Source organism: Gymnodraco acuticeps, unplaced genomic scaffold (assembly GCF_902827175.1).
Source record: "Gymnodraco acuticeps unplaced genomic scaffold, fGymAcu1.1, whole genome shotgun sequence".
In the NCBI taxonomy this organism is placed as follows: Eukaryota; Metazoa; Chordata; class Actinopteri; order Perciformes; family Bathydraconidae; genus Gymnodraco; species Gymnodraco acuticeps.
Window position 1 is genome coordinate 35,181 of NW_022990590.1, and position 22,427 is coordinate 57,607.

The window sequence follows — 22,427 nt, forward strand, 5'->3', positions numbered from 1 at the left end:
GCTTGCCTCGGGGAGGGAGAAAAAGAGCCACAGCGGAGAATAAACAGAAGGGCAACCATGGCAACCATGCAAGGGAAGTCTTCTTCGCTGCTTTTGTGGCAGACTACAGCGCCACTTACAGGCCTGGCATATGTACTACAGCGTCTCCAGCGCTTTCGAGCGGCAATGGCCGGCCGTGGCCCAACCTCTCATTCCCCTGATAGGTGGAGAATTGACCACTAAATGGAGCACCCCTTTTGTGACATAGAAAATAATTCAAATCTGGATCAGTCTGTATCAGATCCGTTACAGCCCCTTTTTTAGAGATTTGGATATAGAGGAAAAGAGAGAGGGTTGTATTTTCTGACACTTGGTGAGTTCCCTGACACACCAGGGACACATATTCATGTATAAAAGACGTACAAGAGTGCATTTTGCATGATAGGTCCCCTTTAAAGAAAGTGTGTTTTGAGTGTCTGACAACTGAGAGTGTGTTCATGCGAGATATATATGAAATGCCCAGAGGTTAGACATTATCAACACACACAGAGCGGGAGGGTTTTGTTCAACATTTTTAAGCTGTTCTGTCTCCCCTCTGAAACACAAGAGAGAGTGGGGGGCGTGCAAAAATGTTGCAGATGTTGGCATGCGTGTCATTTCCTGTATTTAAATGCTGGAGCTGATTCAATGAAAATATACTAGCTGGGGAGAGGTGAGGGGAATATAAGACAGACATTTGGGCACATTGTAAAGTGTGGTTGAGAGAGAGAGAGAGAGAAAAAGAAATACACACACACACACAGAAATACCATTATTTGTTCAGATGGCAGAGATTAAGTTAGCCAGAAATACATTTTAGAAAGCAGAGGGCAGAGTGGTACAGCTGCACACATTTGTTCACAATCATCATGGTGTTGGTCCTCGGGTGTCATTCCCGACATTAAACCGCAAGACGTCTGACCCGAACTCTAACCTTTACTCTAATTATAACAACCTCTCTGCACACACATGAGCACACACACACACACACACACACACACACACACACACACACACACACACACACACACACACACACACACACACACACACTAAAAATACACCTATTGGGCTCCTCAAGCATTTGCTTCTTTTGGATATAAACATGCTCCAAAACTCAAACTAAATTGATTCAGGGTTGAAGTCCCCGGTGCAGAAGTCAGTCAGGAGTTACTGTATTTACATTCCATCATAGATCGAAATGAAAACACTGTTTCTGTCGATGGGCAGCGATAAACAACACAAGGGGCGCAGTAATGTGGAGAGAGTGTGGTAGAATAAGGAGAGGAAAAACAAGGCCCTACTTTGTTGACTACAGTATGCCATTTGTTGTTTACAGGCCTTTTTGGGATTATGGGATTTACAGAGTTTACTTTTTGAGTTGGCCCATACTTATTGTAGCTCGATAATTAAAGGAACATTTGATTCTTTGGAAAGTTAAGGAGGACAGGAAATGGGGGGATGGGGATTAGACCAGGCAAAAGGAGGATGTAGGAATCTGCTTTTTGAACATTTATATAATTTTAATGAGAGTATTTCAATGGATGATGACAGTGAGTGAGGCTTGTGAAAGCCAACAGAAACATGTAATGGCTATTTCAGGCTCAGTGATTGGTAAATTACTTGTAAGAAGGTGGGACAAATAGAGAATTGGATTGGCTCCGCAAAATGCTCTATTTTTCATCATCCCTCATTCATCATTTGTTCTTAAAATTGTCAGACAAAAGCTGTGTTTATTTGTACATGTCCATCACGTAACCACAAAACCCAAAGGGAGGTCTTTAACATAAATTACTTGTTATGCCACCCCCATGTTTTTAGGTACATCCGTCCCATTCTTGTGAAAGAGATATCTTATGATTGCTTTAAAGGATTGAATTTCGTTCACTTGGACTCAAGTATTTTGGGAGTGAAAGGTCAAGGTCAATGTGACCTCACAAAACGATGCAGTTTTTTGCCATCTCAATAATTGATTTGCTTATAAGGACACTTAGATACAATCTCTAATTGGATAAATAACTGAGTTTTGACTACATGGCATACAGCAGCGAGGCAAACATTTTTGTCTTTTTTAAAATTATTTATTTCCTTTCTTTCTTTCTGTCTTTTTCTTTCTCCAAGTTGTCAAGCAAACCAGCCTCCCTTTCCTCCTAGTGAACGCTGTGTATTATGATGCGTCAAACTGTGTGTTTGTGTGACGTCAATATTTGTTCCCTGCACACACACACAGGCTGACTGATGGATTGGAGCCTCTCCATTCTTAGACGCACATGTCGACATGTAGATCAATGAGCCTCAGTGTTCCCATGAGCATAATGTGTGTCCAATTGATTTTCAAAATAATTCAAAAACAGATCAGGAGAAGAGCATGCAAACATCGTGTTTCCCTGCTGCTGTGGATACGACACATACTGTTTAAACTCACTCATGGGGTGTAAACACTCCCTCTAGCCCAGGAGCATGCTGTTAAAATGTCTCTGGTAGTGCCATTTTCCATAACTCCTCATGCTTGATATATATCTAAATGTTTCATTCGCTGTATAAAAACACGCTACCAGAGTAACAGTTTGTTTTATCGTCACTGTGCTCCTTTAAAAAAAGGCCTGTTTGAGGTTTAGTATGGGTTTAATAATTCACAAGTGCCTTGAAATCCTTCTATATTGCCTTTAAACTTCCCACTGTTCTGTATCTAACCACTTCCCTCTGTATTGGGCTGGGGAAAGGCTTTTAGGATCACATTTTTGGATCACTGATCTGAACTTCACATTTAAAGGCAAACATCCTCTGAAATGTTAGTAATTTGGGGGGAAACTGTTCTTTATCCTTATTTAAATAAAATAAATTGGGGGTTTCCCTTTCCTGTAGTTTGTTATATAGGTTTTTGTGGATCATCTCTAAGCGGTTGACCAATCACAACAGAGCCGGCCAGCTAACCAATCAGAGCAGACCGGGCTCTGGTTTCAGACAGAGGGTGAAAAGAGGTAGACAAATAAAGAGCTTTTTGAACATTAAATCATGTAAACAGTCACAGTAGAGGCAAAAAATACAAATATGAACCTGAAAATGAACACGTGTCCCCTTTTATGAGAACACATTTTAAACAATTCCTTTAATCCCAGCTGATGAAGCTGATTTGTGATTGTATGTCTTCATCACAGCACTTCCACAGAGCAAGGAACAACACTGTAGAGCTAAACAAGTGCAACACATTGCAGGATAATTAAAGACTTTTAATCCAAAAAAACAAATGAATCATACATGCAATTATCAGTCCTATTTTTGAGTCAGAACAAACATCTATTAATATAAAAAAACAAAGCCTTACAGTAATAAAGTGCACCACACACACACACACACACACACACACACACACACACACACACACACACACACACACACACACACACACACACACACACACACACACACACACTCACACACACTGGGATGAATAGGTATGACGCCTACCTTGCTTTACATGCGCCCCCCTCCCAACCCCCCCTGCTCTCTATCACTATGGTTACAATGATGCAGGTTACCGTGGCAGCCAAGTCAACCCCATTCTTACACAAAGGCCCATGTGCATGTGCTTTACCACAAACACACAGACTTACGCAGGTGGTGACGCTGAAGAGTTGAATGAAGAGTTTTCTTCTTGGGTTATTTCTGAGGATGTTGAACTGTCGTCATTTCTGCATTACTCTCTCCATCGCCACAGCCAGTGGTCCTTTCTCCCTTTTGTCTCTGTTATCTGTATTATAATGATGATCTATAGTGTGTTCAAATGAAAACGTTTTTTAAAATGTAGGTTTTACCACAGTATACAGTATTTATTCTACTGTTGCTGTTTGTCTTGTAATATTAAATATTTGTACATCTTCCTTTTCCTGCAACTTATTTGCACCATTGGGTTTTTGTTGCACTATTTTATTGCACTTTTTTTGTCTTTCTCTTTTTAAGTTACGTATACAGTATTGTGTGTTGCATTGTTGCAAGATCTTAAGATTTAATTACCAACAACTACGCTGTAGCTTTGTATGCATATGATAAATACATCTTTTGAATCCATTTTAATAACAAGGAAGTATCTTGTTTGTATCTGCTAGTGCTGTGCTTTAATCATTGCTTGTTCTGGTGTTGCCTCTTCATTGGTGGATACAGTTCTCCCTGTGCATTTGAGGCTATGCTGCCATCTAGTGTTGATACTAAAAACTACCAGACTACACTCATTTCGTCTCTTGATGTTTTTTTGCAGATCTTTCCAAAGCTGGACATCCAGGACGAATCACAGGTAAACATTAGTGAAGAAAAAGTATTTGAAATAAAAAGATAACGGTCATGTTGTAGGCGTATGTTGTCAGCGTTGCTATCTCGAGCTCAGTCAGTTGATTTCAATGGGAAAAATGTACTCGTGCTGTGGTTGAAACTAACAATTATCAACATTATCAATACTTGTTTTGATTGGAAGGTGATGGAAAATAGAAATTTCCCAAAGTCAAAGAGACATATTGAAATGGTTTATTTTTGTATCAGAACAAACCAAAAGATACGTACTTATCAAACAAGACAAAGAAAAGCAGCAGGTCCTGTTTTAAAAAGCTTGAATTAAGCTTGATTTAAATAATCCTTAATTTATTAAATGAGTTGCTGATTAATCTGTCCATCAATTAACAAACCCATGTATTGTTCTTCTTCTTCTTCATACTTTTTTTGTTTTGTAAGGAGTAGCAATACCAATGAAGGAATGATACTTGATGAACTTAAGAGGAAAACTGAAGAAGAACAAAAGAGGATTGTAGAAAAACAGGAAGTAAGGAAAGTGAAATAAGGAACCAGCAGAACATAATGGAGGGATGAGGGAGCTACCTAAAGGTATGTACAAAAACAGGTAAATAAATTGACTAATACCATAATCCAATTATGTCTATAGCACTTCCTTTATGTATTTAACTTCAAATTCAACTTCCTTCTTTGGGCTTTTATGTATGTGTGCCACTTGGATATACTGGATATATACTGGAGTATGTTCACCTTTATCCCTTTTTAGGATTTACTCTTAGTACTCTTCTTAGTAGTAATCCCATTTCTTCTAATCCTCCCTCCTCCATAACATGCTTCCTCACACACACAAACACACTTCATGCTCTCATGTAGAGCAGCAGCCATTCATGTTGTTGGACTACTGCTGTCGTTGTTTTGGATTCACACTCATCAAACGCCATGGACCCCTCTCCCTCAAGACCACACCCAGTGATACCTGGGTAAGGACATTGTAGGATGTGGGAGAGTGTGTTAGGATAGCGAGGATTAAGGAGTGTGTGTTAGCTGGCTCGGTGCACAGTGAGGTGTTTACAACATGCCTTTTAAGTGAAAATTGGTGCTAATAATCAACTGCTTTTTTCATAATTTACAGTTATATCCCAGCTTTTTTCACTGTTATTTTATCATTAGAGTTATAATTTAAAAAATCTGATTATTATATGTTTTAATGTCATTAGACTGCTGTTTACCTGTTTTAAGCATGCTAATCTATTGTGTAATCAACCAAAAGTCAGTTTGGGGGAAATCTAAAAGCTGGTTTCTATTGCATTTTAATTTTAGTCTGGAGATCAGTCTAGTCTGGAGTTGAAAAACAAACCGGGGCTAGCCGAGGTGTTTAGCTGACTCTGAGGGAATTAGCATGAGCTCAGCTACTTTTCTGACCTGTCTGACCACGTGGTTTAGGTGGGTCAGAAAATGAAATGTGGGCCACGATTAAATGACTCTTACAGTGTCACAACACTCACTGGAATTATCCTAATACATTTGCATGCTCTTTTATCCCACTCCACTTCTCACTGCTGCTAATTTTTAATATGGAGGGTAACATGGAGTAAATTAGGGGGAAGCAAAGAGGAGGATGAACCTTACACAGTTAAAAGTGGAGTCTGCAATTAGAGAGACATTGTGGATATGCGAACTCAACACCTCACAAATAATCCCTCCAGATTTAACCTCCCACTCCATTTCTTTTTATACGTTCATGCTGGAATAGTGTATAGGTGTTGGATTAGATTGACCTCACCTTTAACGCACTGTGGCCCCATAAATTAGATGTCCACTAATAGATATAAGAATGATCCCCTGTGCTTGTTGAGCTTGTTACTGTCTCACGCTCCGGACCAAGCACACTGCGGACTGAAACATAGCAATGGCAGCTTTTTGTTGCAGACATGAAGCTCTACAGGAAGGCAGGATTCACCTTCTGGAACATAAATATCATAAATGTCATATGTATACATCCACAAAGGCACGAGGATATGCAGCTGTTTTCTGTTTTATAGGGCTATACTGTCAATGGAATATCTTTGTGCTTTGAACATTTTGTAGGATATTACAGTCATTATAAGAATTGGATTTTTTGGTTTATTGCCAAGAAGGTTTGTGTTTTGGTGCATAAACAAACACTGTAACAGTTATACATTGGAAGAAAAGCCAATGTTTAAACGTATTAAAGTATATGTAAAAAACATTTAATATACAATATATATATATATTATAAACGATATATATGAAATAAATGAATTGTACAACAAACATTTATATACCAAAAAATATGAAACATTTAAAAAAGGACAATATCGGGAGTATAATTGGAGTTTTACAAGTGGTTGCATTGTGTGGAAATTAGAACACTTTAGAGAGGGGAAAGAAAAAGGTCCTTGGTCTTTCCCTTTTTCTTAGTCATTTTATAGACTGAAGGATTAATAATTCAATAAAAAGTAGCTGACAGTTTATCAGTAGGATAATCACACAACTTTACTCCAATGTAAGGCAAGGCAAGGCAAGTTTATTTATATAGCACTTTTCAACACAAGGCAATTCAAAGTGCTTTACAAAAAATGAAAGAGATTAAGAAAATGGCATTTAAAATCAGTCATTAAAAAGAAAAGCTAATAAAATAAACATTAAAAGAAAAAATACATGGATAAAAGTTACAGTGCAGTCAATTAAACATTAAAAGAAAAAAGTACATGGATAAAAGTTACAGTGCAGTCTAAGATATGAATAGTTCAATTAAAAGCAGCGACAAAAAGAAAAGTCTTCAGCCTGGATTTAAAAGTAGTCAGAGTTGTAGCGGACCTGCAGGTTTCTGGGAGTTTGTTCCAGATATTTGGAGCATAATAACTGAACGCTGCTTTACCATGTTTAGTTCTGACTCTGGGGACAGAAAGCTGACCAGTCCCTGAAGACCTGAGAGATCTGGATGGTTCATAATTTAGCAGGAGGTCAGAAATGTATTTTGGGCCTAAACCATTCAAAGCTTTATAAACCAGCAGCAGTATTTTGAAATCTATTCTTTGACACACAGCAAGCCAGTGTAAAGACTTCAGAACAGGAGTGATGTGATCCACTTTCTTAGTGTTAGTGAGGACTCGAGCAGCAGCGTTCTGAATCAGCTGCAGCTTCCTAATAGATTTTTTAGTGAGACCTGTGAAGACACCATTGCAGTAGTCGAGTCTACTGAAGATAAAAGCATGGACAAGTTTTTCCAAATCCTGCTGTGACATTAGTCTTTTAATCCTAGATATATTCTTTAGGTGATAGTAGGCTGATTTAGTAACAGTTTTAATGTGACTGTTGAAACTCAGGTCAGAGTCCATGACTACACCTAGATTTCTGGCTTTATCTGTTGTTTTGAACATTGCAGACTGAAGCTCAGCGCTAACTTTTATACGTTCTGACTTGGCTCCAAAAACCATTACCTCAGTTTTATCTTTGTTTAATTGGAGAAAGTTCTGACACATCCAGTCATTGATTTGTTCAATGCACTTACTCAGTGTTTGAATTGGAGCATAGTCTCCTGGTGAAATTGTTACGTAAATTTGTGTGTCATCTGCATAGCTATGGTAACTTATTTTGTTGTTTTTCATTATCTGAGCCAGTGGTAGCATGTAGATGTTAAAGAGAAGAGGCCCCAAGATGGAGCCTTGAGGAACCCCACATGTCATATTTGTCAACTCAGATGTGTATTTACCTATAGAAACAAAGTTGTTTCTGTCCTTTAAGTAGGATTCAAACCAATTCAGAACTGTTTCCGAAAGTCCCACCCAGTTTTCCAGTCGGTCTAGTAATATGCTGTGGTCAACAGTGTCAAACGCAGCACTGAGATCTAATAATACTAACACTGAAGTTCTGCCACTGTCTGTGTTTAAGTGGATGTCATTAAAGACCTTTACAAGAGCAGTCTCAGTGCTGTGGTTTGGACGAAAGCCTGACTGGAACACATCGAAACAGTTATTTAAATGCAAGAAATTACTCAACTGTTGAAAAACAACTTTTTCAATGATTTTACCTAGAAATGGCAGGTTTGATATGGGCCTGTAATTGTTCATTACTGAAGCATCTAGATTATTCTTTTTTAAGAGCGGTTTAATGACTGCAGTTTTCAGGGCCTGTGGAAAAATACCTGAGTGAAGAGATTTGTAGTGAAAGTTATTAATCTTATCAGCGCTCAGGTGTAACTAATCAGATTAACGATGACTCCACTTCATTAACCAGGTGCCAGAGATTATTGTTAATAATCTGATCACTTACACCTGTGTTTGACAGCAGGAATGTCAGCGGGGAGGAAAAGGTCTTTTATCTCTCCTCTCAGGAGTTCCTGTAGCATATCTCCTGTAGAGGCTGCAGTTAATCATAAATGAATAAAACTAGGCTTTAGCAGGCAGGCTGCTGCTGTCTGACTGTACTCTCATCAGCGATGAAGGGAAAGAGGAAAATGGATTTGTATAGCTTTGGGAGACACAGAATGCACAAAATAACCATGTTAAAGTAAACATCTCCAAATATAGAGCTTTCTTGTCAAATTCAAATCCCTGACATAATGTCAAGGTATTTTCTCATAGTCTTGTTTTCTCTGTTGTTACCTTGTTTATTTGAAGAAAGGTTGATATAGGACATTGCATTTCTCCCACCCATTGATTAAAGGCTCTCGCTTTTTTAGCTGTCAAATGCGGGAAATATTATATAAATATGTAAAGATGGTCGCAGAAAAAACCAGTAAATAGTATTTTTCAATATCAATAATTGAAGGATACTTAAAGAGACTGTCCGTTCCTCACCCTCCCTCCGAAAGAAAATCTTTAAACTACAGGGATCCTGCTACTTTAAAAAAACAAAGCCGGTTTCATGTGATATTGAAAGCCCCAGCCCAACAGGACAAATCTGAATTATTTATTCCCATTTCCTCTTTCTCCGTCTCCTCAGGTCGTCCTGCAGAATCTGTTGATGTGCATGGTGTGCTTCTACTCTCTCTACTACGTCGTGGTCAGTCTCTGCATAGGACTGCTCAGGTACACAAACTGCAACTCATAGTGAAGCCTTGGCCTTTTGCTCCTAAGAGAAAGTACATTTCAAACAGAATGAATAAGAACCAAAGTGGATTTTGCATGTTTATCATCTCCTGCTGTGTCTCCAGGGCTCATGAGATCAACAGCTTGTTGGCTCCCTTTGACTATACAACACAACCGTCATGGCAGAGCCCCAAATACCTCGGTGAGTAGCTTTGGTGCAATGTAGGTTCACTCCAGTACTTCTATTTTAAAGGTGCTACTTTATTTAGTATTTAAATGTTATACTACTTTTTACTTCTACATATAAGGCTGAGGTTCCCTGCAGGATTATACTGTATCTACAGATATTGAAAAGCGGCCTAAAAGCTTGTAAGGGATATTAATGGTTTAAATATGGATAATGTGATTAGCTAGGAAATATGAAGCATACACTTTCTCCCTTAGTGAGCCAAAATTAAAACTTAAAGGTGGGCCATGGGCCAAAATGAATATGACTTGAAATGCCTTTTGGCTGTGGGTCACTGTCTCTGCATCCCATTTTTCTTCTTACCTAACTTGCGCCAGACAAAGTGTCACTATTCATCGGTCCTGGTATATTTCATGCTGGCTCACTGGGGAACTTTAAAAAGAAAAAAGCCATTATTAATGTATAATGTTGATTGGTAAAACCTGTGCTATAACAATGGGTGATTCTAAAGCAGATTAGAAATTCAAAACGGCATGTGTTGTTTCCTCTCTTCCTCCCTGCAGTCGGTGTTATCTCCACAGAAGTGACCTATATTTTGGGAGGCCTGGTATTCGCATGGATTGTAGAGGAGTGGGTTTGGGATTATGCCATAACTGTCACACTGCTGCATGTCGCGATGACGGTAGCAGGTAATAAAACACACACACACACACACACACACACACACACACACACACACACACACACACACACACACACACACACACACACACACACACACACACACACACACACACACACACAAGCAAGCAAAAACAGCTGATAGGATTGGGGGCCTGGTTATGTAACTGGAAATGGTGTCAGTGCTTCAGAAATGTATTGGCACTCACACAGGCACTATCCATTTGTGTCTAAGAGTTACAGTAACAGCATATATTTCTGAGAGCTATTTAGCCAATATTGAAAGATATCTAGCAGAATATTGACTTTTTAAAATGCTGAACTTAATAGAGCAAAATAGCTGAACTTGTATAATTTTTTCACCTGTAGCTATAAGGATAATGTGTAGTATGTTTTTTTACATTTAACACGTAGTTTCTATGTTCCCGCAGTGATGTCAGACTTCCCTTCAGCTGAGCACTGGTGGATAGCTCTGGGTAAGGTTACCACTTTCTTCTTCTTCTTTTTAAGGACAGCTGCTGGCCGCCATAGATACCTCTGATTGATCTGTTTTTCTAATTCATGTAATCCCTCTTCGTGCAGGTTCAGGCCTGGTGATGATGATATTTGCAGGACAGCTCACAGCCTATAAACTCTTCAGGAGCAACTTGGTCTACCCAGCTGAACTGCAGAACTTCTAATGAACACAATGAGGAAAGCTTTTAAATGGCTTACTGCTTAATCTCAGCTCCTGATACATCCCAGTGGGTAAACTGATCAAAGATGTGTGCTATGTTTATGCTAACATTAGCAAGAGCAACTACGGTATATCTATCGAGAATATAAAGCAACCACAAATAACATTTCTCTTTCTCTTCAAATAACTTTGTTTATAGCTAATAGTCACATCCCTCCTTGTACAAATGGCCCAACTTTGTCTGTTTTCTAAAGCATATTCTGTACAGTTTAAATATTGTTTTGTATTGTTTCTTTACATACCTCCTACTATAATATTATCTCAAGGCCATATAAGAAATGACACCTGTAGCATTCTGTAAAAAATATGACCAAGGTACAAAAAAATCCGGTCGTGTATTTTCAAATTCTAGCGATCTCGAGCCGGTTTCTCAAACTTACATACCCTACCTTTAATTTAACAGTTTTCATTTTTGTGTTATATTCATGTGTCATATGCCAGATGTTTGGAGTGTAGGTTTATAGTGTTTTATGCTGATAATGAAAAGTATTACCTGTATTGAAATGATGATTGTATACTACATAAAATTGGATTTACATTAAATACTTTAAGCAACATGATTTGTGTGTGTTTGTGTCTGTATACATAAAGAAAACTAGAAGAGCCCTGGCCAAGGTGGTCCTTGCCTTGGTAAAAAGTCTCCATAGCTCGGCACGACATATTTTGAAAATGCTCAAATATACAACTGGAAAATATTTGGAGAATATGTAGCAGATTATTGTGCTGCACATTGATTCATAACAAATGTTGTACAAACCCCTCTTAACCATAATCCATAATATGTCTTATCTGGATATTATGAATGTGAATTGTGAAGAAAATACCTTAAACTGTAATGGTCAAGGAAAATAATTTGCCAACCGAAAGTAAAATAAATATTTTTTGAAGCATCATACTTTTTTTTTAAATGGCATGTTCGTATCTTGCATTACTTGCTGGTGGAATACAGGGAAGCAGTGACAGTTGTTGGCCCTCTGTGCTACAGGGAGGCGTGTGGTGCAGTGGGTGTGTGTTGGTGTTCGGATCAGGGGGTCACAGGTTCAAACCCCACTGCAGTCAGCATGTTGTTGTGTCCCTGGGCAAGACACTTCACCCCAAATTGCTCCTGTGGGGATTGCCCTGCACAGTATTGAGTATGTAAGTCGCTTTGGATAAAAGCGTCTAACATGTAATGTAAAATATCATATTTGAAAACATTAATAAAAAAAAGGAATAGAGGGAAGCAGTGACAGTTGTTGGCCCTCTGTGCTGCCCACTAATTGTTGAGTCTCGTTTGTTATCAAAGTCAAACCCCGCCTTCTACCGGTGCCCCAAACCTGAGCGCCAAAACAATTTACACACTACATTTACCTTCAAAGCCACCTTTTATCTACTAAATAAAGCTAGCTCTGTTAGCGTAACCCACCAACCGACTGAATGTCAGGACGAAACGGGTTAGTGTCCAGTATCCGGAGGTTAATAAGCGCTGAAGAGCGGCTACGGAGGACACACTCCACGGTAAGTTATCACGTTGAGGAGGTTTAGCACGGCTAGCGTTGGTTAGCATGGCTAGCGTTAGCCAACTAGCTGTCCAAGTGAGTGAGAGCCACAATTCACGTTACTGCCGCCCGGTATTTTAAGTATTGGTCTTTATCTTGAGTTTAATAAGCGTCATTCTTTCCTAAAGTTAATACAAAAATATTATAGTTTTTGTTGAAACAGTTCACGATTACTTTAAAAGAGGCTAACGTGTGATTGGGGGACACTCACAGGTGTATAGGGTAATACAATAATTCACACACAAACATTATCATGAAACAATGCATTATCTGTTGCTAACTTTTACAATTGAGGAAACATTTACAGAAGCAAATAGTCATCGTGTAGAATATAGATATGGCCTACTGTAAATGTGTATTTTGGATGTTTCCTTTCTACTAGTCTGAAAGGATACATGTCATGGATGCAAAATAGGCCTAATTTTAAATGGACACGTGCATGCAATTATACATGTTGTGTACCAGTTGAATACTGCAAAGTAAAATACTACATGTATACTTTATATTATATTATATATTTGTTCAACTAGTGCAGATATTCAGATTCTGAATTGTAGCACAGTTGCATACATGCTTAAAAAAAGATATAGACTTTAGCTCATGTTATTCTTAACAGTGATTTCACACACAGATGAAATTGTTACAGTGTTGAGATATTTCAGGGCTTTGCTTGCCATTTGTAGAGTCCGTTTGAGCAGCTTCGCCAGCAGATGAGTGATGTATTGGGAGATCAAGGCATCCTGAAAGAGGTGATCCAACCTGGAGATGGCCCTCCTGTTCCTGAAAATGCTTCAGTAATAGGTACAAATACAAATTTGTTATAACATTTCTGGCACAGTTTGCTGAATTATTTCACCCTGCCGCAAACTCTACTTCTTCAACAGCCCATTACTCTGGTTTCCTGGAATATTCTGACCAGCCTTTTGAAACCACCACAAACCTCAAGTACCCCCGGATGATGAAGTTAGGGAAAGGTCAGTGATTTTTGTGCAGGTTCAATAGAGTTCTCCTTAATAAAAAAAAGAATAATCATTTCTGAAATGATCTTAAACAGATGTGACGCTGGCGGGACTGGAGCTGGGTCTGATGACCATGAGGAAAGGAGAGTTTTCTCGATTTCTCCTCCAGCCTAAGTACGCCTACGGGGACATGGGCTGTCCTCCGCTCGTCCCTGCTGCTGCAGTGATTCTGTACGAGGTTCATATCCTCGACTTTCTCGACTCGGGACAAGTGGATGACTTCATCGCAATGAGCCCGGTAGGAAAACTTCTGGTGTCTTGTTGTTGCAAGGTCAAAAATCCCACAAGACATTTTCAAGCCACTGTGCTTATGTCATACAAGAGAATATTTCTTTATATTTTAGTTGACTAATGTATGTATCAGCACCCTGAAATGTATCCTTTTCAATATCAGCCACTGTTCTTTTCACAATGCAGAATAAGAGAAAAAAATGCTTTGTAGATGTTCTGTTTGTATTATTGGCTACTTTTCCTTTCTCTTTTGTCTCCAGGAGGAGCAGAACACGGTTCCTCTGTCTATGCTCCTCGAGGTTGTCAACACAGTACGCAGCTTTGGCAACCGTTGCTTCAACCAGAGTCGCCATTTCAACGCCAAAGACCGCTATAAACAGGTACGTCTATTTTCAAGGAAGTCATTGCCTTTGTTTTTTGTATATTTGTTAAAGTAAGATTGTATTTTGTAAGGTATTCTGTGTTTTCTGTCAACAGGGGACAACGCTGCTTGGGAACAGGAAAACACAGAGCGATGAAGAGAAGGGGAACATCAAGAAAGCACTTCTTCCTCTCTATCTGAACCTCTCCCTCACTGAGCTCCGTCTGGAAAGACCGAACAAAGCCCTGAAGTACAGCAACAAAGCCTTGGAGATAGACTCCTCCAACACAAAGGCTCTTTTCCGCAGCGGACAGGTCAGACGGCGCCTTTTTGTTCTCAAAACCATCAGATAGAAATCCTCACAAGCTGTAGGGGTCTTTAACGCTCCTGATATTGAATGTAAAAGAATCACAGAGGAGTTGAAAAATAGGGATGATGTCAGAAGCAGACACAATAGATTCCCAATCCCCTTGTATTAAGATTATGTTGAATAAAGAACATTTTGTACATTTTCTCTAAGATTTAACTATACATTTGCACATTTTAGGCACCTTGAGCCACAGTTCTCACCAGTTGGCAAGTTGTTTTCGCTCTAAATTCGATATTCAAACTTTTGTTATTGCCATCAGGCGTATCTGGAGCTGCACGAGTACGACAGCGCCCAGCACTGCCTCATATCCGCTCAGGCAAAGAAACCCTTTGACACTGACATCAACAACCTGCTGAGGAAAGTGGCAATGTAAGTTTAGAAGGACCCACAATTTGCATTTGTCTCAAGGTAAAATAAACGTATAAATCTTATACTTTCATTAAAGGTTTGGCTTTTAAAAAATGTCTTCACATGTGACTATTGTATAGCATATTTGATGTTTTAGTTTAAAATGGCCATGCTACCCTAGGCCTATAAATCACTCCATAAGATATGTATAAAAGGTTTTTTTGTTTTTTTTAGGTGCTATAAAGAAAGCTTGGACAAACAGAGAGAAATGTACTCCAAGATGTTCAGAAAGTTGAAGGGATGAAGAATCAAAGATGAGGAAAAGGTAATAACTCCTTTCTTCTCTGAGGTCATCAATATGTATTCAGTCTACTTAATCTCTTAATCAATTGACCCAATTGTATTTGTCTGCAATGCTCAACTACAGCCTCCATGATTCTTAGCAACCGTTGAAGTATCATTAGACCAATCATTTTTGACTGTCTTCTTTTAAGTGCTCAGATGAAACTTAGATCCACATTGTGTTTGTTTATTTTTGAAGGGATGGATTTGATATGTCAAATGTCTGTGTTGCAGATGTAAAGGACACACTTCAAGCAAATCCTCTCCAGTATTGTGAATTCTGAAAGTGATACCTTTTTGTGTTTGTCCAATGTTACAAAAGGAACTAATCTGGTTCAGATGCCTCCTTCATTTCCTCTCAAATAATAAGTGAAATTCTTTAGATTTCTTCAAAGATTTGTTGATATAATGTAGCTCAATGTTTTGTTTGAGTATATCCTTAATATAATTTACTTTCCCCTCGATTCATTATGAAGGCTGGAAGAACATTTTCGTGAACATCTTGAATCTTGAATGGCTGAATGTTTGCAAAAAGATGCTACCTCATTAGATTCTGTTAATAAATACTATTTGCTGAGGTGTTAAATATGTGCATGGAGTCTGATCTCTCTTAAGGTGGTAATGATGACAAAATCAAGTCCCTTTTTTCAAGATATCTTGCCTATTTGAGATTCGTTGGAAATAGTGTGTTCATGATCAATTGTACTGTTTCTATATAATGTTTTTGTGTTGTTCTGAATTAGTTTGAAATAAATGACCTCATTTGTAAAGAAAGTATGATTGTCAGTGTACATTTTTTTGTATATGTGGTGAAAAAGGAATGGATTCTATGTGAAACCACCATTTTTTTTTTAGCTGAAAATATTTGAGGGCATGAACACATTGAAATGTTTTCAGTTTTGTTAGATGACAAAAACAGAACAGACAGTAATATGATACAGTGCAAGATTCTTAGACATATTTTGCATATCTATTAAAGGTTACTAATTGTTGATTGCACCAATAAACACCAGGGGGCGCTCTTGGCCAATCTGCCTGCAGAACGGCCACCTGATCATCAATATCAATTTGAAACAGAAACGGGTTTATTGCCAGGTAGGTTCGTACGAGGAATTTGACTTGATGTCATGCTGCATACATAAAATATAAAACTTTTTTAAAAAGTACATTTTAGACAAGACACTAAAGGTACATTTTGTTTGTATTATTTACTAGTCAATTTTAAGATTTTGGGCAGTTTTACTCCCATGTTACATTTTATTTTACCCTAGGAAAAAAACGATCCAGATTCATATTTAGGTGTTTATTTTTACGACACATTGGGCCACATAAGGAAATATTCTCCTAAATATCCCTCATATTTTAACTTAATTTTCCGTTCTGCTGTAGATTTTAATCTGTTTTTACCGGTTTTTACCCAGGTGTGCTTAATGATGAATACTAAATCCTGAATTAGAGGGGCGTGGCCATGTTTATTATTAGCATAGGTAACGCCCCCTTGACACTATGGGCTAGTGGTGTGCCGTGTGCAAATACTCAGCACATACTCAGGAATTAAGGAGATGCTACCAAAACAAGGATGTAAGGAGAGCTAAAGCAGTGCACATGAGGTAGGTGCTCTGTTCCCAATGTTAAAAAGTAACTACATTTACTCAGGTACTGTACTTACAATTTCAATGTACTTATAACTTACTGGATTAATTCATTTCATGTTACTTGATGCTTCTACTTTATTACAGATCAGAAGTAAATGTCATTTTTACTCCACTACGTTAGTTACTTTGAAAATTCAGATTTATAATACATAATATTAAATACAAATATAATAATATGTATAATGGATGCAACGAAGTATTTGAGGTAATTGAAATTAGCTCCAACTTTACCAGCAGCAACATTAAATTGACATCAATGCTTACCTAATACCGACTTAAAGTATATGTTGATAATAATATAACTAATATTTTAGTACTTCTTCTTTTGCTTCTGTTAAAAATAAACAGTCAACATGTATTTCTAGAGTGTCAGTATACTTCCTTGAGGAAAACCAAATGCATCAGAGACCAGTGTGTGTTCATATATAATTTGAATAGTCATTACGTAATATTGTATTACTAAAAACATGACATTTTATATGGCTGTTGACTTTTTCTGATTTATAGAGTTATGCAAAGAGGCATCCAAAATTCCCTCTGTAAAAACCTTTTGATTCTTATGTATCAACAAAATGAACCAGATATATGGAACCTGGTTTCATCCACTTTTTGAAATGTGTTCAAATCAGCACATATTTTATAAGATTGTTCTTCAATCTTATAAAATAAGATGTAAGTACTCAACTGGTGAAATCTCATGGTGGTATTGATACAAATCCCCCAAAACTAATTTAGATGTTAGATATTTGACGTCCTATCAGCAATTTAAAGAAATATGTTTTTAACATCATTATCATTATTTGCAATGTCTTGATACACTGCAGCTAAAAGTATATTGCGTTTTAAGGAACAACAATCATTGGCTTTCTTAGTGATGTAATGCTGGCTGCAGTCACAGTGATTGGTGATTGCATTCACCTGAATGCATACCTTTCCTCTTCAAAAGGTATACAGAATCCCTGCATTTACATAATGGCTGAAAAACCTTTTTGATTATTGCAAGACAAATGATCAAGTAGGTTAAACTAATGGAAATATATGTATCTCTTGTTTATTTGGAAATGTAACCATTACAAAAATAAATGTGTTCATTGTTTAATTATGACGCTTGAAGATATTCCAAACCAGGGTTAGTCAGTAACCCCCCCCTGCCTTTGTGGTGGCATATTGTTGTCCTCATTAACTTCCCTCATCCAGCCTCACAACATGCTGCCATATTGTGTGAGGCAGCAATATGAGTCTCAGTGTCAGAGGGAAACTAGTGATTTGTAGTGGCTAGACAGACGGAGTAGCGGGGGATCAGACGGGCGGAGGGGCAGATGGAGGAGCAGAACAATCTCATTGACCTCTTTGGCTAATCCCAGTCTTGTCCCAGTGTGGGATTGTTTTACCATTATCTCCCAGCATATGGCCAATAGAGCTGTTGCGGGAACTCTACCTAAACACTTCATCTTTCCCTTTGTTAAATCGATCATTAGTCCCTTTTTCCTGTAATGACAAGTGGCTTTCCTATCATATTGACTGATTTAATTATAATATACATCCTGAAATCAAAGTACAACACATGGATAGTAAACTCATTTTTTCCCAACACTAGAAAAGCATAACTATTGATGAATACAAATGTGTTTTACTTTTACAGGTCATGCTCTCTAAAAGACTGTAGGACTAGTTGCAGACACAGGAGGACAGGATGGTCTCCAGACTGGCCTACTACCTTCATCTCAGGTGAGAAATTAGACAGTGGGTTCAAAATCATTTTAATTTCTGTGTGTATGGCTGCTCTCCCATTTAGATTAATGTTACTGTTTTGGTGTTTAGATTCTTACAAAGATTGGTATTTGTTCCATGCCATAATAATTGTCAATTTTCAGCAACACATTGTTAAACACTATGACATTTGTATGTTTATTCAGAGCTATGGTTTTCAAAAAAAGGGAGGTGCATAATAAAAGAACATACGTTATGGGCAAGTAAAACACGTTTGACATGAGTTTTTATTTACACTGCATTTACATGACAGCTGTAGTTACCAGTACTTTATCCTGTTGCAGGTGAACCTATTGCAAACTCATGAACTATGATGCAATAATGACAATATTTTAAACAACCACCTGGACCTTGTCATGTTTCACGTTGTAATTGTACTACTTTGAAACCAGAAGCCGACATTTAGAGTTCAGATTACACGTACACATTACTATGTTTTGCCTTATAAATGTTATTGTTTCTTTTAGCTGTATGCTACTTGACATACCCAAAAAGGGGGAAGGATGTGTATGGTAAAGCTTTTTAAGGGGTGTCTTAATCAGAATCTGCTTTATTTCTTTGGTGTTTCAGTGCGTCACATAAACATGATAAGAAAAACGATTGTAAACATCCAAGCAAGTATTTCAAAAATAAATAAACATATATATAATAGAATTACAATGAAGATATGAATATTATTATTATGAAGGAACTGTGCAGTTAGTGGTTTTTCAAGAGATGTGCGTATGGTTAAAGTACAAAGTAAGAATATGCATTGTAGGCTAAGTAGGTATAGTTCCAAAGATGTGTATTAATGAAACGCTGATGTGTTAACTAATAAATAGGTGCATTATGTATAAGTACGTTTTTTTTATGTAAATACCCACCACAATACTTATTTCTAATAGCCATAATTAAAGCATTGCACCAGGAAGTAGCTGGTACATGTTTTGAGCAGGAGGGGGCGCCACGACCAATACAAAATCCTGCGGTTTAAACCAATCCCTGTGAAGCGCTGTATCTGTAACCACGCCCCTCACAGAAGTTACGGAGAAGGAAAGACGAGAAGCAGAGGGAGAGTTTGATGTCAGAATAATGACTCGGCAACATAACAGTCCAGCAATGCAAAAACAATGACAGATAGATAGACGACTTATCAGTGAGTGAGTGAGTGGACGTCAGCTGTGTGTAAAGCAGTGGAAGAAGAAAGAAGAAAAAAGGCAGGAGAAACATGAGTCGACAGCAGCAGGAGTCCCAGGGAGTGGTTTTAACGGGTTACCACAGCAACGCAGAACTGTTGCCGAAAATTGGACCGCGTGCCCCCGTCACCTGTCCGCCCGTACAGGTCCACGAGCCCGCCATGCCCAGGTGCGACGAAATAATGTGTGTGTGTCGTTAGAAAATAGCGCTTTAAAGTGAGGCCAGTGGCAATACGTCTGTGTGAGAGTGTGAGAGCAAGTGGGCAAAGGTCGCAGTGAAAGTGTTTTTCCTCAGTTTTCAACTGTGCAGAAAAGTCTTAATGAATACAATTCGTCTCCTTTCAGTGTGTTAACTGCATTCTTAAGGCTGACCTGAACCCTGCTGTTACTTCAAAGCAAAACCTAATTACAACTTTGCACAATTTTTCCATGATGGGGTCAAGTCAACTCCGCCCTTGGCCTTGGGTTATGTTTTTCCTTTACCACTTTCCTAATCAGCAGATCAGCCTTGACTTGTTTAGACTATCATAGCTAGCCTATCTAACAACTTTTACACCACTGTAGGTGAAGTTCAGATAACCCCTTTTCTGCACTGTGCTATTAAAAAAAAACAACTCTGTTCTACATCGGTGTTGATCATACACATTCGTTGAAAGTTTCTACAGCAATGGAGTATTACATTACTTATTTACAAGTCATATCTCACTCAAGAATGCCAAATATGAGATGATTCTCAGCTTCTAACATGAGGATTTGTTACTTTTTATTGTAAATTGAATGTGTAAAGCAATATTTAAGGAATACTTAAACCTTAAACTGACATTTTTTGCCACAAACCTGACTAATTAACCTTGTGTATGTAGTGTTTTAGCTACATTTAGTGAAAATGCATGTGTTTAGAAATAAGTTATGCATTTGATTTTTAAATATAAATGTGATTATATTGCACAAGTTGGGTGAGAGTTTGATATTTTTTCCGTTAATAAATATAGCCCCCATTTACTTCTATCCACCAGAGTTTTTATTCATTTGTGAGCATTTGATTCTCGATTAGTAAGTATTTGATATACAAATTATCTTTATGTTGGTGAAGTATTTCTTTAAGTGTCTTTACAAGGTGTTGGGCCATTTGAGTATCTCTAACTCAAATGGAGCAATAAACACTATTCATCCTGTTTTGGTGTTTATGTAATGGAGGTGGAGAGTGCTTTCAGACACATTTTATTTAAATCCCCTGAAGGTGTTAAATAATGATGTGGTGTTCACTCTGCAAACCTTTCAGTGAACCCTAAACTACTACAGAAGCATCTTCATTTGTCAGCTGTCTCCATTTATTCAGAGGAAACCCTGAAGGGGAACTCGCATGGAAACAACTGTACAGCTCCAGTGTTTTATTTATAACAGTGCACGCTTGTTTATCCATCCAGGCCAGGGTGTGTGTGTCCAGTACATGTTTACATCAGTAAACAACTGCTGTCAACAACTGTGGTGTGGTGAAAGTAAACAACCCATAGAGCGGGTGTCCAGGTGGCATTCAGATGTACACACCTGGCCCAATGTGTATATGTGTGTATACAGTGTGTGTTTTCCAGATGGCTTGTCCAGCTAACTAGAAAAAAAACAGCATCATGTTACAGCTTGCCTTTGTCTCACCTCCCACAGCACAGTGTGTGTGTCCTGTCTAGGTTGACGTGGAGCTTCGGTTTGTAGTCATTGTTTCCCCTAGTCAGGGAATGAGAGACAGAGACACACAGAGAAAACTTTAGGTATTTTGACCAGCAGTGGACATCTGACCTAAGGAGCCTAAGGTTACGTGTCAGCTGGGAGTCTTGAACATGAATGCCTAGCTCTTCTGAGAATGAGAGGTTAAGCTTTTAGCTAAAGGGAAGCACGTTCCTGCTGTGTTTCCTTTTAGTTGTGTAGGAACCAGCACTTCCCCTGGCATCTATGTTGTGTGACTTAGTCAGTGGAAACACATGGTTTGGATTAATCCTCTGCGTAATGCTACAGACGGCCTGACCCCACAGCAGCAAGGCAATGCAGCACAGGAAATGACATCTGCAGAAAGGAAGAGAAGGAGAGAGAGATTACTACACATCAGACAAGCATGAGTGAACACAAATGACTTGAAGGATATTATAGTCCAGAGAAACAGAGGCTGTTACAAAAAAGCAGATAAATGGCTCCTGACAGACGCCGAGGCAGAAAGATTCATACAAATACACATTCAGATTAATCAGAACTAAAGGAGATGACTTGTGCTGAGATCAGTGACTGAGAGAGGCGGAACAGAGGCCCTCTCTGTTTTCCACAGGGCAGCTGGCACCTGTTGATCTGAATGGGAATAACACACACACACACACACACACACACACACACACACTCACAATATCACAATTCTCATCCTCTTTTCCTTTTTTATGTTGGCTACAAAATATGCCTCAGCTGCCCATTGTTCACTTTGTGTAGGTGCCAAATCATAAACATAAATCTAGTTTCCCACCTCCTCCATCTGCAGTGGTTGAAGAAGTACTAGCTGCCTTTTTTAAACCCTATTTTTTATATTCTTGGACATGCTCTTATGTGCTTTTTTGCTGAGAGAGATTGATACAACTCGCACTCACTTGACTGATGAAGCTACTTGTTCGTCACATACTG

The 22,427-nt window shown here is 38.4% G+C and overlaps 3 protein-coding genes across 3 annotated transcripts in view; all 3 read left to right on the forward strand.

The window, feature by feature from the left end:
• The first annotated feature begins 3,534 nt into the window (after window positions 1–3,534).
• tmem244 (transmembrane protein 244) lies at window positions 3,535–11,425 on the forward strand. The gene is made up of 8 exons (XM_034228475.1): window positions 3,535–3,598; window positions 4,274–4,309; window positions 4,877–4,890; window positions 9,268–9,353; window positions 9,479–9,555; window positions 10,104–10,229; window positions 10,653–10,697; window positions 10,804–11,425. The coding sequence occupies exons 1-8, from the start codon at window positions 3,535–3,537 to the stop codon at window positions 10,899–10,901; spliced, it is 546 nt and encodes a 181-aa protein (XP_034084366.1). The 3' UTR covers window positions 10,902–11,425.
• Window positions 11,426–12,279: 854 nt separating this feature from the next.
• Window positions 12,280–15,918, forward strand: fkbp6 (FKBP prolyl isomerase 6). Its single transcript, XM_034228731.1, has 9 exons — window positions 12,280–12,454; window positions 13,179–13,296; window positions 13,380–13,469; window positions 13,550–13,752; window positions 14,006–14,125; window positions 14,223–14,420; window positions 14,736–14,845; window positions 15,059–15,149; window positions 15,401–15,918. Exons 1-8 carry the CDS (start codon window positions 12,374–12,376, stop codon window positions 15,126–15,128), a joined length of 990 nt encoding a protein of 329 aa, XP_034084622.1. The 5' UTR covers window positions 12,280–12,373; the 3' UTR covers window positions 15,129–15,149; window positions 15,401–15,918.
• A 3,693-nt stretch (window positions 15,919–19,611) lies between these two features.
• The window catches only part of arhgap18 (Rho GTPase activating protein 18), a 30,719-nt gene continuing 27,903 nt past the window's right edge, over window positions 19,612–22,427 (forward strand). Inside the window, 1 exon segment of the mRNA XM_034228766.1 lies at window positions 19,612–19,938. Within this exon segment, the coding sequence (XP_034084657.1) occupies window positions 19,802–19,938 (137 nt within the window). The 5' untranslated portion in view covers window positions 19,612–19,801.

What these genes read in the sequence shown, in the direction of transcription:
- tmem244 (XM_034228475.1), top strand. Translation starts at nt 3,535, where the DNA reads ATGGTTACAATGATGCAGGTTACCGTGGCAGCCAAGTCAACCCCATTC. An exon ending in GCAGAGCCCCAAATACCTCG is followed by an intron (nt 9,556 to 10,103) that starts GTGAGTAGCTTT and finishes TCCTCCCTGCAG; the next exon opens with TCGGTGTTATCTCCACAGAA. An exon ending in GCACTGGTGGATAGCTCTGG is followed by an intron (nt 10,698 to 10,803) that starts GTAAGGTTACCA and finishes CTCTTCGTGCAG; the next exon opens with GTTCAGGCCTGGTGATGATG.
- fkbp6 (XM_034228731.1), top strand. Translation starts at nt 12,374, where the DNA reads ATGTCAGGACGAAACGGGTTAGTGTCCAGTATCCGGAGGTTAATAAGC. An exon ending in TGAAAATGCTTCAGTAATAG is followed by an intron (nt 13,297 to 13,379) that starts GTACAAATACAA and finishes CTTCTTCAACAG; the next exon opens with CCCATTACTCTGGTTTCCTG. An exon ending in GATGATGAAGTTAGGGAAAG is followed by an intron (nt 13,470 to 13,549) that starts GTCAGTGATTTT and finishes GATCTTAAACAG; the next exon opens with ATGTGACGCTGGCGGGACTG.